A 13,866-nucleotide genomic window follows, 5' to 3' on the forward strand; every position below is an offset into this window, starting at 1 on the left:
TGATTAGTGGTAGGGATCTGCTGTAGTCAATCCTATCATATGCTCCTCTCGAAATTAGTTTTTGAAACTTCACTTATATTAAACTAACTAACCTTCTGAGCAGAAGTCTCCCTGTCGGCCGAGGTTGCAGTGACATCGAGAGCCGCCAGTGTCGTAATCATTGATGCAGAAGCTGTCAGCAGGGCAGACCGTCTCTTCACATGGCACATCATAGACTCGAGCTCTTTCCCCTTTCCATGGTGTCATTGATGGACTGGAAGATGGCACTGCAGGAGGAGGCGTGGCAGTCCGTACAATGGGTGTGGCTGTTGTCCTGGACGTGGTTGTCATGGTTACAGTTGTAGTTGTTGTTGTTGTGGTCCATATCGATGCTGTTGTCGGAGTGAAGCTGATATTTGGGGAAACAGGGGTTCGCATCCTGTAAATAACATTCCCATTTCCAGGAGTCCCGATGCGGGAGCGTAGCTGAGACCGCCTGCTGCTCTTCTTACTGCTAGGAAACTTCATCTGCAAAATATGAAGTTAGGGTCAAAATTATTTGCCCACCTGTGATTGTTGTTTTCTTTTTCAAATATTTCCCAAATGATGTTTAACAGAGCAGGGAAATTTTCACAGTATGTCTTGATAATATTTTTTCTTCTGGAGAAAGTCTTATTTGTTTTAATTTGGCTAGAATAAAAGCAGTTTTTAATTTTTTAAAAGACATTTTAAGGTCAACATTATTAGCCCCCTTAAGCAATATTTTTTTAATGCTTGTCTATAGAACTGTCATATAATAACTTGCCTAATTACCTTAATTTGCCTAATTAACCTAGTTAAGGCTTTAATTGTTCTCTTAAGCTGAATACTAACTTATTGAATAATATCTAGTAAAATATTATTAGCTGTCGACATGACAAAAATAAAATAAATCAGTTGTTAGAAAAGATTTATTAAAACTGTTATGACAAAAACAAAACCAAAAATCTCTCACCTCCTCAATGAAGAAATCATAATCAGAGTCATCAATATCAAGCTTGTCTTCATCTTTATTATCAGAGTTTGAGATGTAGACGTCATAGTCTCCACTGCCTGTGTCCACTGAACCTGTTTTTAAAGCGGGACATTGTAAGTTTCAATCATTTGATCTCATAAAAAAAAAACTAATCATTATGATCTCATGCACAGAATACATGTGATTTTCAGACTTCAAAAACATGCGACAAATATCCAGTAGAAGGTCTCTAAGACTTGTAACACCAGCAAAAAACATTATATAAAATACCATATAAAATACACAGCATCTATGGTGAATCCTCATAAATCACCAGTGTGTGTGTGGTGGTCTTTGCTAATCTGTCTGCTCGGGGGTTGTGTGTGAGCAACTAGCTCTATGTATATGGGCAGGCTTTAAGATGCTTAATCTAATAAGTCTGGTCATTCCAGCCACCGTGCCTGCAAAAACAACCCTCTTTAAATGTGCAAAGAGCATCCAAATGACAACAATCGCACAATAAAGCATGCAAACCGCACACAAATTTTCATTTAGACCCTTTTATGCATAGTAGTTTACCATGCATATATTATAGGGCACGATGGTTATAGTGTAAAGTACAGTAAGTAGACACAAAAGCCCCTTTCACACATACAGACCTTTCCGGAAAATTACCGGCAATTTTCCGGAAAGGTTGTATGTGTGAACAGGTCCTTTTTGAAAATACCGGTAAATTCGTTCTGGCTATTTTCCGGAAAGAGAAGTTGTAACATTACCGGCAATTTGCCGGAATGCTGCGCTGTGTGAACGCAGAAGGAATATTTCCGGAATAAGCGCGTGCACGTCTAGAACGTGCTGACGTAAGACTTCTGCTTTAGCCAATCACAACAGTCAGACGCATTTACGTCCGCGCGGTTTGTGAGAATAAAAGCCTTTGAATATTTTTCCAGACGCATTTAGCTGCTAGAAGTTAGTCAGATAACGTTTATATGTTCTCCTTAATGCCAACTGTGCAAATAATCATCGATAAGATGCTTATGATAAGCCGTTGTTTGTTTACCTTCAAGCTTTGCGTGTGCCCATGAAACAGCCTGTGAGCGGCAGCACACGCACATATTATGAACATCTCGACATGCGAATATGATCCTGTGAAAGTTGTTTACAATATTGATCATCAAAAGAGTTTGTAATTTAGTCAAATGTTTACAAATACAAGCGCAGCCGTTTAAAGCTCATTTGTGGTGAATGATGTCAGAATTTACCGGCATTTTGGAATGGATGTGTGAATGCTCTTTTCCGGAAAATTTCCGTAACGTCCTCGCCTGTGTGAACAGCGCTTTTTTGAACATACCGGTAAAGTCGTTCCGTAAATTTTCCGGATATTTTCCGGTATCACTGTGTGAAAGGGGCTAAAGTGATGTCCTGATCACGCTTTGACTCACCGAGAGTGCGAACGGGGTTGTTTATGGCACTGGGAGGGCTGATGCCGTGTGCATTTACGGCTCGGATCACAAACTGGTACTCTGTTTCAGGAATCAGACCCTTGAGCACCATAGAGTTGGACTCCACAGGCTCTCTGATGTATGTCCACTCAGTGTCCATCTCCGGCCTGCAACACACAAATAAACAGCGCTACAGTGAGATAACAACACGTGCAGTCATATGCATGCTTTACTTAGTAGATTTTTTGTCTTCTATCTAGTCTAAATATCTAAAAATTCTTAAATCAAGAAGCATTTTCAAGACAAGCAGAAAATATTGTTTTGTTTTAAGAAATAATATGCCAAAACTAAGTAAGTTTTTCGGGTGAGGCAGTGGCGCAGTAGGTAGTGCCTCACAGCAAGAAGGTCGCTGGGTCATTGGTTCTAACCTTGGCTCAGTTGGCGTTTCTGAGTGGAGTTTGCATGATCTCCCTGCCTTCGCGTGGGTTTCCTCCGGGTGCTCGGGTTTCCCCCACAGTCCAAAGACATGCGGTACAGGTGAATTGGGTAGGCTAAATTGTCCGTAGTGTATGAGTGTGTGTGTGAATGTGTGTGTGGATGGTTCCCAGAGATGGGTTGCGGCTGGAAGGGCATCCGCTGCGTAAAAACTTGCCAGATAAGTTGGTGGTTCATTCCGTTGTGGCGATCCCAGATTAATAAAGGGACTAAGCCGACAAGAAAATGAATGAATGAATGAATGAATGAATGAATGAATGAATGAATGAATGAATGAATGAAGTAAGTTTTTCCTTAAAAAGGGCAAAATAATCTGCCAATAGGGTAAGAAAATTAATCTTATGTCAAATGGAAAAATGTAGATTATTTTGCTCACCCCATTGGCAGATTATTTAGCTTGTTTTTAAAAAAATTACTTAATTTTGGCGTATTATTTCTTAAAACAAAGCAATAATTCTTGTCTAGAAAATGCGTCTTGATTTTATAATTTTAAGCTATTTGGACTAGAAACGAAAAAAAAAAAATCTAAGTAAGAAAACTTGGCTGACCCTTTACAAGTCCGTGAATATTAATGGGCAGCTTTCACAAGTCAGCCCAGTAAAGTATGGGGTGCCTCAAGGATCAGTTTTAGGCCCTTCGCTGTTTACAATTTACATGCTACCCCTGAGAGACATTATTAGAAGACATGGGATCAGCTTTCACTGCTATGCAGATGATACTCAATTGTATATTTCAACTAAACCTGATAAGACGTCTGAACTGTCAAAGCTAACTGAATGTATAAAAGATGTTAAAGACTGCATGACCAACATTTTTCTCAGACAAAACAGAATTATTACTTATTGGGCCTAAATCCTGTTCACGGCAGATCTCACAACTCAACCTGCAATTAGAGGGATACAAAGTTAACGTTAGCACTACTATAAAAGATGTGGGTGTCATATTGGACAACAATTTAAGTTTTGAAAATCCTATCTCCCATGTCACAAAAATTGCCTTCTTTCATCAGAGAAATATCGCTAAGTCACAAAGTATGCTATCCATCACAGATGCAGAAAAGCTAGTCCATGCTTTTATGAATTCTAGGCTAGACTACTGTAATGCTGTAATGCCCAGCATCCTCTATTAACAAACTTCAGCTAGTACAAAACGCAACTGCCAGAGTTATTACCAGGTCTAGAAAATATGATCACTCCAATTTTATCCTCCTTACACTGGCTGCCTCTTAAGTTTTATATTGATTTTAAAATATTACTTCTTACATAAAAAACTTTAAATAATCTAGCTCTTGTTTATCTAACCAACCTTCTGTCTCGCTACAATCCAACTCACTCTTTAAGATCTCAAAACTCAGGGCTTCTGGTAGTACCTAGAATAGCAAAGTCGAGGAGGTCGAGCCTTCTCGTTTATGGCTCCTAAACTCTGGAATAGCCTTACTGATAACGTCCGAGGTTCAGACACACTCTCGCATTTCAAAAATAGATTGCCTTTTTAGTAAAGCATACACACAGTGCTTCACTTAGCGGTATAATACATGAATGTGCTCCACGCAGGTTTCTGCATCTCGTTTATATACACTATGAACAGCAGCTACACTAATTATTCTCTTTATTCTCTTTTTCCACCTGGGGATTCTCATCCCGAGGCCCTCAGACTATGCAGTCACTGATTTGATCCAAGACCAGCAGCGAGATGATCCCACGGTTTCCATAATCCTGGACCAGGCCGTATCCTGAGCAGCTGCTGTGGTGTTCATGGAGGAGTGGAGAGCATGAGACTGATTCCTGTGATGCATGGTTTGGGATCTGTAGAGCTGTGCATCGATGGATTTGCTCTTCAGTGTCTGGACTCTCATTAGTGATTATTAACCACACTGACCTGAGCTAAACTGAACTTAACCTAAACACTGAAAACTGAATGCGTACATGGGACCTATGCAAAAAGAAAAAAAAAATTGCTAATGCTAATTTTAGAGTCGCTGCATCCAAAATTGCATACTTCCACACTGCACTACTTGACAAAAGTCTAGTCGCCTATCCAAGTTTTAGGGAAAAAAATAACTTCTAGTTGATCATTTGGTATCAGAAGTGGCTTATATGAAAGGCAAAGTCCTCTAGATTACGCTTATTTTACTCAAATAAAATATGATCATGCCTTAATTTATAACAATTTCATTAGGACAGTAAGGCCTGATTTTACTTAGACAAAAGTCTTGTCACTGAACAGAAAATCCAGTATAGAATATAAAGTCATGAAAAAAGAATGAATGTTGTGTCTGACTCCATCATGAGCTTGGAGGACTGCATTCATACATCTCTGCAACGACTCAAATCACTTATTAATAAAGTCATCTGGAATGGCAAAGAAAACGTTCATGCAGGACTCCCAGAGTTCATCAAGGTTCTTTGGCTTTATCTTTAATGTCTCCTCCATCTTACCCCAGACATGCTCAATAATGTTCATTTCTGGAGACTGGGCTGGTCCATTCTGGAGCACCTTGACCTTCTTTGCTTTCAGGAACTTTGATGTGGAGGCTGAAGTATGAGAAGGAGCGCTATCCTGCTGAAGAATTCGCCCTCTCCTGTAGTGTGTAAAGTAATGGGCAGCACAAATGTCTTGATACCTCAGGCTGTTGATGTTCATCATCCACTCTGCAGATCTCTCGCACGCCCCCATACTGAATGTAACCCCAAACCATGATTTTCCTTCAACAAACTTGACTGATTTCTGTGAGAAACTTGGGTCTATACAGGTTCCAATAGGTCTTCTGCAGTATTTGTGATGAGTAGGATGCAGCTCAACAGATGATTCATCTAAAAAAATCTATCTTCTGACACTTTTCTAAATGACCAATAGAAGTCAAGATATTATTTGTTGCTCTTACAACTGGGATCGATGACAAGACTTTTGTCAGGTAGTGTATATAGTTATTCAATAATTATGCGAGCCGAGTCTGAAAGACAAGTTATATATATATATTATCAGTCCATAAATAAATGTTTTGGCTATAGGGTCACCTTCTGAATCTATTGATCTACTGAAAATGAGAATATTCTACTTTGCGAGCATCAAATATCACTTCAGATTAAAAGAATTGAGACACATCTGCGGTTTGTGCTTTTCCAACACACAGAGACGATAAATTAGCCAGATTTACATGAAAGGTTGTTAATCTGAGAAGCAGACGGTCTGCGGGGATGAACCTAATCTTCTGGTCCTGTTGCATAATTATTAACCAGGATTACAAACACACTGATTTCACACCCAAATACACACACATACACTGTATGTGCACGTATACAGCAGCATTTTAACTACAAATGCAGCACTCTTTGTATAGGTAGCTGAGAAAAAAAAAAACATCAAGACACATTTTTACACATTGTGGACTAGATGACAAGTAAAGTGTGTGTTATATGAAAATAATTACAGTACAACAGATGTAATATAATATTGCTATTTTGCTCAACTATTCCTTCAATTCATACTGTATCTTGTTTTGAAAATTAATAACAGATTTTAAGAAATTATTAAGATTAAATAATATAATTAAACAGTATGCAAAATATTAAGCATATATATATATATATATATATATATATATATATATATATATATATATATATATATATATATATATATATATAAATAATGTATATATGTATATACATATATATTTACATATATACACACACATATATATATATATATTATGAATATTATAAACTTCAAAAATATTCTGTTAATCTTACTTTTATTGAGTTTTTTTATTGTACAGTAAAACAACTGGAGTTAAGTTTACATTAAAATATTTCGTCAATAATACAAATACTTAAATAATAATTCATTTATTGATTCATTTCCTTTTCAGCTAAGTCCCTTTAATAATCAGGGGTCGCCACAGAGGAATGACACGTCAACTTATTCAGTATATGTTTTACACAGCAGATGCCCATCCCAGCTGCAACCCATCACTGGGAAACACCCATACACTTTTGCATTCACATTCATACACTACAGCCAATTTAGTTCGTCCAATTCACCTATAGCACATGTGTTTGGACTGTGAGGGAAACTGGAGCACCCGGAGGAAACCAACGTGTTCACGAAGAGAACATGCAAACTCCACACAGAAATGCCAACTGAACCAGCCGAGGCTTGGAACAGCGACATTCTTGTTGTGAGGGGATCGTACCCACTGTGCCACCGTGATGCCCGCCACCCTATAAATAATTAATTTAATAAATATTTATAAAATAATATAAATAAATAATATTAATAAAAAGATTTATTAAATAAATCACTGTAAAATCTAACAAATCTGTATTAAAACAATATACAGAAATCATTCAAATGAAGTTTAAATGTCTTTATGTTTGAAGTCATATTAGAATAACTCCAGAATTTATCTCAGAGATGATAAGAACGCTAAGCATAAAAGTAGCTCAATTATAAATTAATTTTTGTTCTCTGCATAATTCCCATATTTGCATTTGTTTTATTTCATGACTTTATAATTATTCTCAAAGTGAAATAATGCAGAATGAGGAATAGCAACTGAGCAGTCATTTATCAGGAGCTGAAGCACACATAATAGCAGACTGTTGTGTGCTGCGGGTCAGTTGTTTGATGTGTGTGGTCAAACACACTGTGGTCTGAATGGGTTAGTTGTGTTCAGGAACAGTAACTATCACAGAAATGCATTAGTTGCATGAGTCATCTAGACTGACGGGGTAAAGATCACACGCAGAAACAGCCGTCTGTCTCTAAAGCTCTGCCAATGCACAGAAAAAAACATCTTGTAGCAAATTAATTATTTACAAAAAAATAATAAAAATAAAAGAAAGTCATTGAGTCAATGAAGTTGAATGGAAATATTTTTCCAAGAAAAAACTGCAATCATCTGCCTATCTATTCATATTCTGTATTTGTCTGTCTGATCAATTTATCTATCAATGTTTATCCATCCATCCATCCATCCGTCTGTGTGTTCATTCATCTATCCATCTGTACAATCAACCATCCATTCATCCCTCCATCCATTCACCCACTCATGTCTATCCACTCATCTGTTCATGCATCTTTATGTATGTTCAACCATCCAACATCCATCTGTTTGTCAATCCATCCATCAATCAATCTGTCCATCATCCATCTATCATCCACCCAAGCATCTATCTGCATTCACTCATTCATAAATCCATCAATCAATCCATCTACCTATCAATCCATCTATTTATTACTTAATGAACCCTATCCATCCATCCATGCACCCTCCATCTGTGCATTCATTCATGCATTCATTCATTCATCCATTCATCAATCCATCCATTGAACAATCTGTCCATCCATTAATTAATAAATGAACACCATTCATCCATCCATCCGTCCGTCTATCCGTTCATCCATCTATCCATCATCCATCTGTTTATCCATCCATCCATCTGTTCATTCATCCATCCATTCATCTGTCTGTCTGTCTGTCTGTCTATCCATCTATCCATCCACCCATCCGTCCATCCATCATCCATTAACCCACACAACCACCCATCCATCCATCCATCCACCCATCCATCTACCCATTCCTTCATTTGTGCAATAATTCATAAATTCATCCATCCATCCATCCATCCATCTGTTCATTTATCCATCCATTCATCTGTCTGTCTGTCTGTCTATCCATCAATCCATCCATCCATCCATCTATCAACCCACACAACCACCCATCCATTCATCCACCCATCCATCCATCCATCCATCCATCCATCCATCCTTCCTTCCATCTACCCATTTCTTCATTTATGCATTCATTCATAAATTCATCCATCCATCCATCCATCCATCCATCCATCCATCCATCCATCCATCCATCCATCCATCCATCTATCTATCTATCTATCTGTCTGTCTGTCTGTCTGTCTGTCTGTCTGTCTGTCTGTCTGTCTGTCTGTCTGTCTATCTATCTATCTATCTATCTATCTATCCATCCATTAATTGATTAATTAATGAACAGTCCATCCACACATCCATCCATCCCTCTATCTGTGCATTCATTCATTCATCTATCTATCAATCCACCCATTGAACCACCCGTCCATCAATTAATTAATTAATGAACACCATCCATCCATCAGTCCGCCCATCCATCCATCTATCCATATATCCATCCATCTATCTATACATCTTTCCGTCTATCCATCTGTCCATGCATTCGTGCATCCATCTGCTGAACATGTACCTGATATAGGCCACCAGGAAGTAGAGCACAGGTGCGCTTCCATCACTCTCTCCATGTTGCCATGACATCGCCAGCTCAGTGTCGGACACTGCCACTACATTGGGCTGTGTTGGAGGAGCAGGAGGCATGCACTTTTCTAGAACAGAACATTCCATCTGATTACTTAACTGATGATCTAAATGCATGTGGCCTGTGTGAAAACATTTTACTTGAAGGAGACTGTCAAGGCACCTTTATTATCATAATATAACATGTTTAATATAACTGAGAATTTATGCATGGTTATGCTGTTAAGTGTCATTCGCTCAGTAAGGTCATTTTCAATGCAAAGATGATATTATTTGAGTTGAACTAGTCATGTCCAGATACTGTACATCATAACACATCTTTATCTTTATCATGACAACAAAAAATGATAACTTGTCATAAACCTGACATAAACATAATTATCACAAGGCCATTGTGATTGTGTCATAAATATTTCTCTAATCACTTTTTTCAGTGAAACTAACTGAATCTGTCATTTTAATTTCTCAGTGAAATTGTCAATTCTCTGTCAGATCATTTAAAAAATCTGACAGTTCAATATTTAGTTTTTTTTTGCGATGCGAATTGCGCCATAAACAATTTCACGAGATGACTCTATTTAGAAAGAAGAAATAATCTTACATTGATTGGGATTACTTTGTAGGGGAGTGCATCTGAATAAAATGTACACAAACATAAAAATAATATATACAGTTGAAGTCAGAATTATTCACCCCCTTTGAATTTTCTTTTCTTTTTAAATATTTCATAAATGATTTTTAGCAGAGCAATTTTCACAGTATGTCTGATAATATTTTTTCTTCTGGAGAAAGTCTTATTTGTTTTATTTTGGCTAGAATAAAAGCCGTTTTTTTATTTTTTTAAATCCATTTTAAGGACATAATTTTTAGCCCCTTTAAGCTACATTTTTTTTCGATAACCTACAGAACAAACCATCGTTATACAATAACTTGCCTAATTACCCTAACCTGCCTAGTTAACCTAATTAACCTAGTTAGGCCTTTAAACGTGACTTTAAGCTGTATAGAAGTGTCTTGAAAAATATCTAGTCAAGTATTATTTACTGTCATCATGGCAAAGATAAAATAAATTAGTTATTAGAAATGAGTTGTTAAAATATTACGATTAGAAATGTGTTGAAAAAAATCTTCTTTCCATTAAACAGAACTTAAAGAAAATATAAACAGGGGACTAATAATTCAGGGGGGCTAATAAATCTGACTTTAACCGTATGTATACAGGAAAAATCAGTTAGATCATTTCATAACAGCATCATTTATATTGAGTTACATTTTAATCAACCCAGGCTCATTCTGAAAACGTACCCCTATACACTTTTCTGGAGAGTGCCAAATTTGTTCCAGGAGCTATGTTTCTTTTGCAGTTTTTTTTTTTTTCCAAAAATCCACCAGAGGCCGCTGTGTACGCTTTTTCAGATCTAAAATTTCTAAAATGGCGAGTGCCATTCGCACCTGCTGTTCTACCAGAGCCCGTCAACTAACTGACAGACTAATGATTGACCGACTCACCCTCCTCCTTCGTTCCGTTCCAAAAGCACCGATTGACCCATCCACCCACTTCCCTATACCCAGCCAACAGTTTTAAAAAGCAATCCAGAAAAAAAAAGCCCTCACTTGATTTGATTTTACCACATTATCACCCTGTTATTTACTTCTTTATTTTTTGGCTTCTGTTTAGTGTTTTTGTCTTACCCGCTTTTTGGCACCGCTCTTCGCCAGAGTCGAACCCCGTCATCATGGTCATCTCCTCTCTGCGTCTCAAGTTCGCAAACATCTGCAGCAAGCTACTAGACAAACTGGTAACAGCAGGAAAGCCGTCCATACGGAGGTAAGCGGTCAGCTGGTCAGCCATACTTATCTCTGGTTACTTGATTCGAAATCTCCAGAAATGCATATAGGGCTACGTTTTCATAATGAGCACATGTTGAACTTAACGACCAATTCAATTTGTACCACTGCAGTTAAGGTCAATAAAAATACTAATGATGCTGTTCATAACATTCATGACACAATAATAATGGACTCATGACAGTCATGTTTATGACAGATTTATGACAAGTCATGTTGTCTAGGTAATGTTAAAGTCCACATGAACCGGAAGATGCAGCCTTTGTTTTTTTTTCGTATTGTGACTCAGTTCCTAGAGAAACGGCATATTAAATGAGAGAACAGTGGGCGTGGCTTGTTTTTGCCACTGCAAGCTGATTGGATGTAGTAAAGTAGGCATTTTTTTCAGAAAGATCGGGAAAAGGGTTTGGGGAGAGTTATTACAACCTAACAGACTCCTCCTGCTCACCACTTCTGTTTGTTGTCAAAACTGACAGTTGGAGGGGCGTGGTTAAGTGTGTTAGCCACACCCAATACCACAGACAGACGTAATCTGAGAATTTAACTGAAAACAAACACTGAGTTTTCAGGTTTCAATGAATACAAGGGCAACCTTTTTTTTTTCTTAATGATATGCACAGATGAATTGTTCACCACAAAAGTAGCAATGTGAGCTAACAAAATCAACATGCTTAATTTCACTTGTCATAACAAAAACCATGTCATCTATGCATTTAAAATGACATAACTGAGCAAATGACACTTAGTTGTCATGCATAAAACCCCATTCATATTTATAACGTGTCTTATCATGATAATTTAGGTTTCATGACAGTCTTATGCACACCCTCTTTAAGTAAAATGTTACGATTTGTGTTAATCTGCTCACCATGAGAGCCAGTGCTGATGTCCCGGGGCATGCTGGGTCTGCCCTCTCCTGCCCAGCCATATGCTCCTACACTAACTCGGTACTGTGTGGCCACCTTCAGATTCCCAATTACAACATCCTAAAAACAAATAAATAAATAAACAAATAAACAAATAAGCAAGCTATGCAGGACAGCAGGTTCATAACATTCACAAAAAATAAATAAATAAATAAATCAGATGTTGAGCATTTACTCACAAAGCTGGCTTGACCATCAAACTGCCCCTGAAAGACAAACACATGCAGCTGAAGCCATAATGTGTATGGTAGTTGAATTATCAGGCACTGTAAATAATTATTGCTCACTTAAATTTTTTATTTGAATCAAATATTTCTAGTAATAATTCTAGTAATTTCAACTTATTTAATTAGGGCTGCATGATATTGGATAAAAATTAGGGATGCACAATATATCTGCGGCTATATCGCTATCGGCCGCTAAAAAACATTTTTAATGTTATCGTTATCAGTCCGATATCAAAATTAGGCTGATATCTTTAAACCGATAGTTTACGTAACTGTACAGAACTGCCTGCCTTGATTGGGATGATTTTGTAGGGGAGAGCATCTGTATAAAATGTACAAAACTATTTATTTAAAAATATATATATGTATACACAAAATAAATTAAATTAAAAAATTAAAAATAAATTAAAGCACAGATAAAAACAGTCGAACAAAGATAAAAATGAACACTGCTTTATGGTTTTTGGTGAAGTCTAACAGTACTGAGGTGCAGAAATTTAATAATCAAAATATAAAATAACACACTATAGTCTTCACTGTATAAATAACACACTATAGTCTTCACTGTATAAATAACACACTATAGTCTTCACTGTATAAATAAATAAGCACATTTAATCGTTAAAGTGGCAAACTTTATAATGTCTCATGTCAAGATGGTTTAAATTCTATAAATAAATAACAATTCAATAATATTGCAGAAATTAATACTGAATGAAATGATATATTGTACAGCCCTAATTTTATTATTATCATTATTATTATTATTAATATTATTATTAATATTATTATTATTATTATTATTATTACTACTATTGTTATTATTATTAAAATTATCATAAATGTTTAAGCTATTATGATATCCTACATTTATTAATAAACAAACACATTCACATGTATAAATCTAAATATATACAACATGTACAGCACATATGAAAACTATTATTCAGACACCACATATACTTTTTGATATTTGTTTTTACTAGTGAATCCAGGAAAATAGTTTATTTATGTGTTAGAGGATAGCAAAAATAAAGTAAACTGGGACATATTGTACCCCAAAACACTGTATACTACAGACTAAACACCAATGGGAAATAAATACTAAACTGTTTTTTTATATTACTACACTGTAAAATCCAAAAAGTTAACTAAAACCATTTGAGGAAACCGATTGCAACAAACCATTTAAGTAAAAAAATAATCCCAATGAGTACTGTGAACTTAATCAATTTGAGTAGATGAAGCAGTTTGAGCACAGTACAACTCAGTACATGAAGAGAACTCAAACCAACTGAGTACTGTAAAACCCAATCAAGGCTATTCAAACCGCTTGAGAAAACCAATACAAACCATTTGAGTTAAAAAAAAAACTAATTCTAATGAGTACTGTGAACTTAATCCATTTGAGTAAATGAAGCAATTTGAGCACGGTAGAACCCAATAAATGAAGAGAACTCAAACCACCTGAGTACAGTGAAACCCAATAGGTTAAGTCAACTCAAACCATTCGAGGAAACCGATTGCTACAAACCATTTGAGTTCAAAAACTAATCTATTAGAGTACTGTGAACTTACTCAGTGTTGAAGGTACAGTAATGAGTTAAAGACCTCATTACTTCAACTTAAAAGTTAAAAACTCTTTTAAA

The 13,866-nt window shown here is 36.4% G+C and overlaps 1 protein-coding gene across 6 annotated transcripts in view; it reads right to left on the reverse strand.

Annotated features, from left to right (window-relative positions):
- egflam (EGF-like, fibronectin type III and laminin G domains) overlaps window positions 1–13,866 on the reverse strand; it is a 69,781-nt gene that overhangs the window by 36,454 nt on the left and 19,461 nt on the right. For all 6 annotated transcript variants that reach the window (XR_015490714.1, XR_015490715.2, XM_087253114.2 and 3 more), the window contains 6 exons: window positions 12,170–12,196; window positions 11,933–12,050; window positions 9,149–9,284; window positions 2,416–2,582; window positions 974–1,086; window positions 93–507 (listed from right to left, as the gene is read on the reverse strand). Coding sequence is in view for 4 of the 6 variants with exons in the window: in XM_087253114.2 (XP_087109240.1) it covers window positions 93–507; window positions 974–1,086; window positions 2,416–2,582; window positions 9,149–9,284; window positions 11,933–12,050; window positions 12,170–12,196 (976 nt within the window). In the remaining 2 variants the exon portion in view is untranslated. The remainder of the gene's footprint in view (window positions 1–92; window positions 508–973; window positions 1,087–2,415; window positions 2,583–9,148; window positions 9,285–11,932; window positions 12,051–12,169; window positions 12,197–13,866) is intronic.

Source organism: Danio rerio, chromosome 5, assembly GCF_052040795.2.
Source record: "Danio rerio strain M-AB ecotype USA chromosome 5, GRCz13ab, whole genome shotgun sequence".
Taxonomy (NCBI): Eukaryota; Metazoa; Chordata; class Actinopteri; order Cypriniformes; family Danionidae; genus Danio; species Danio rerio.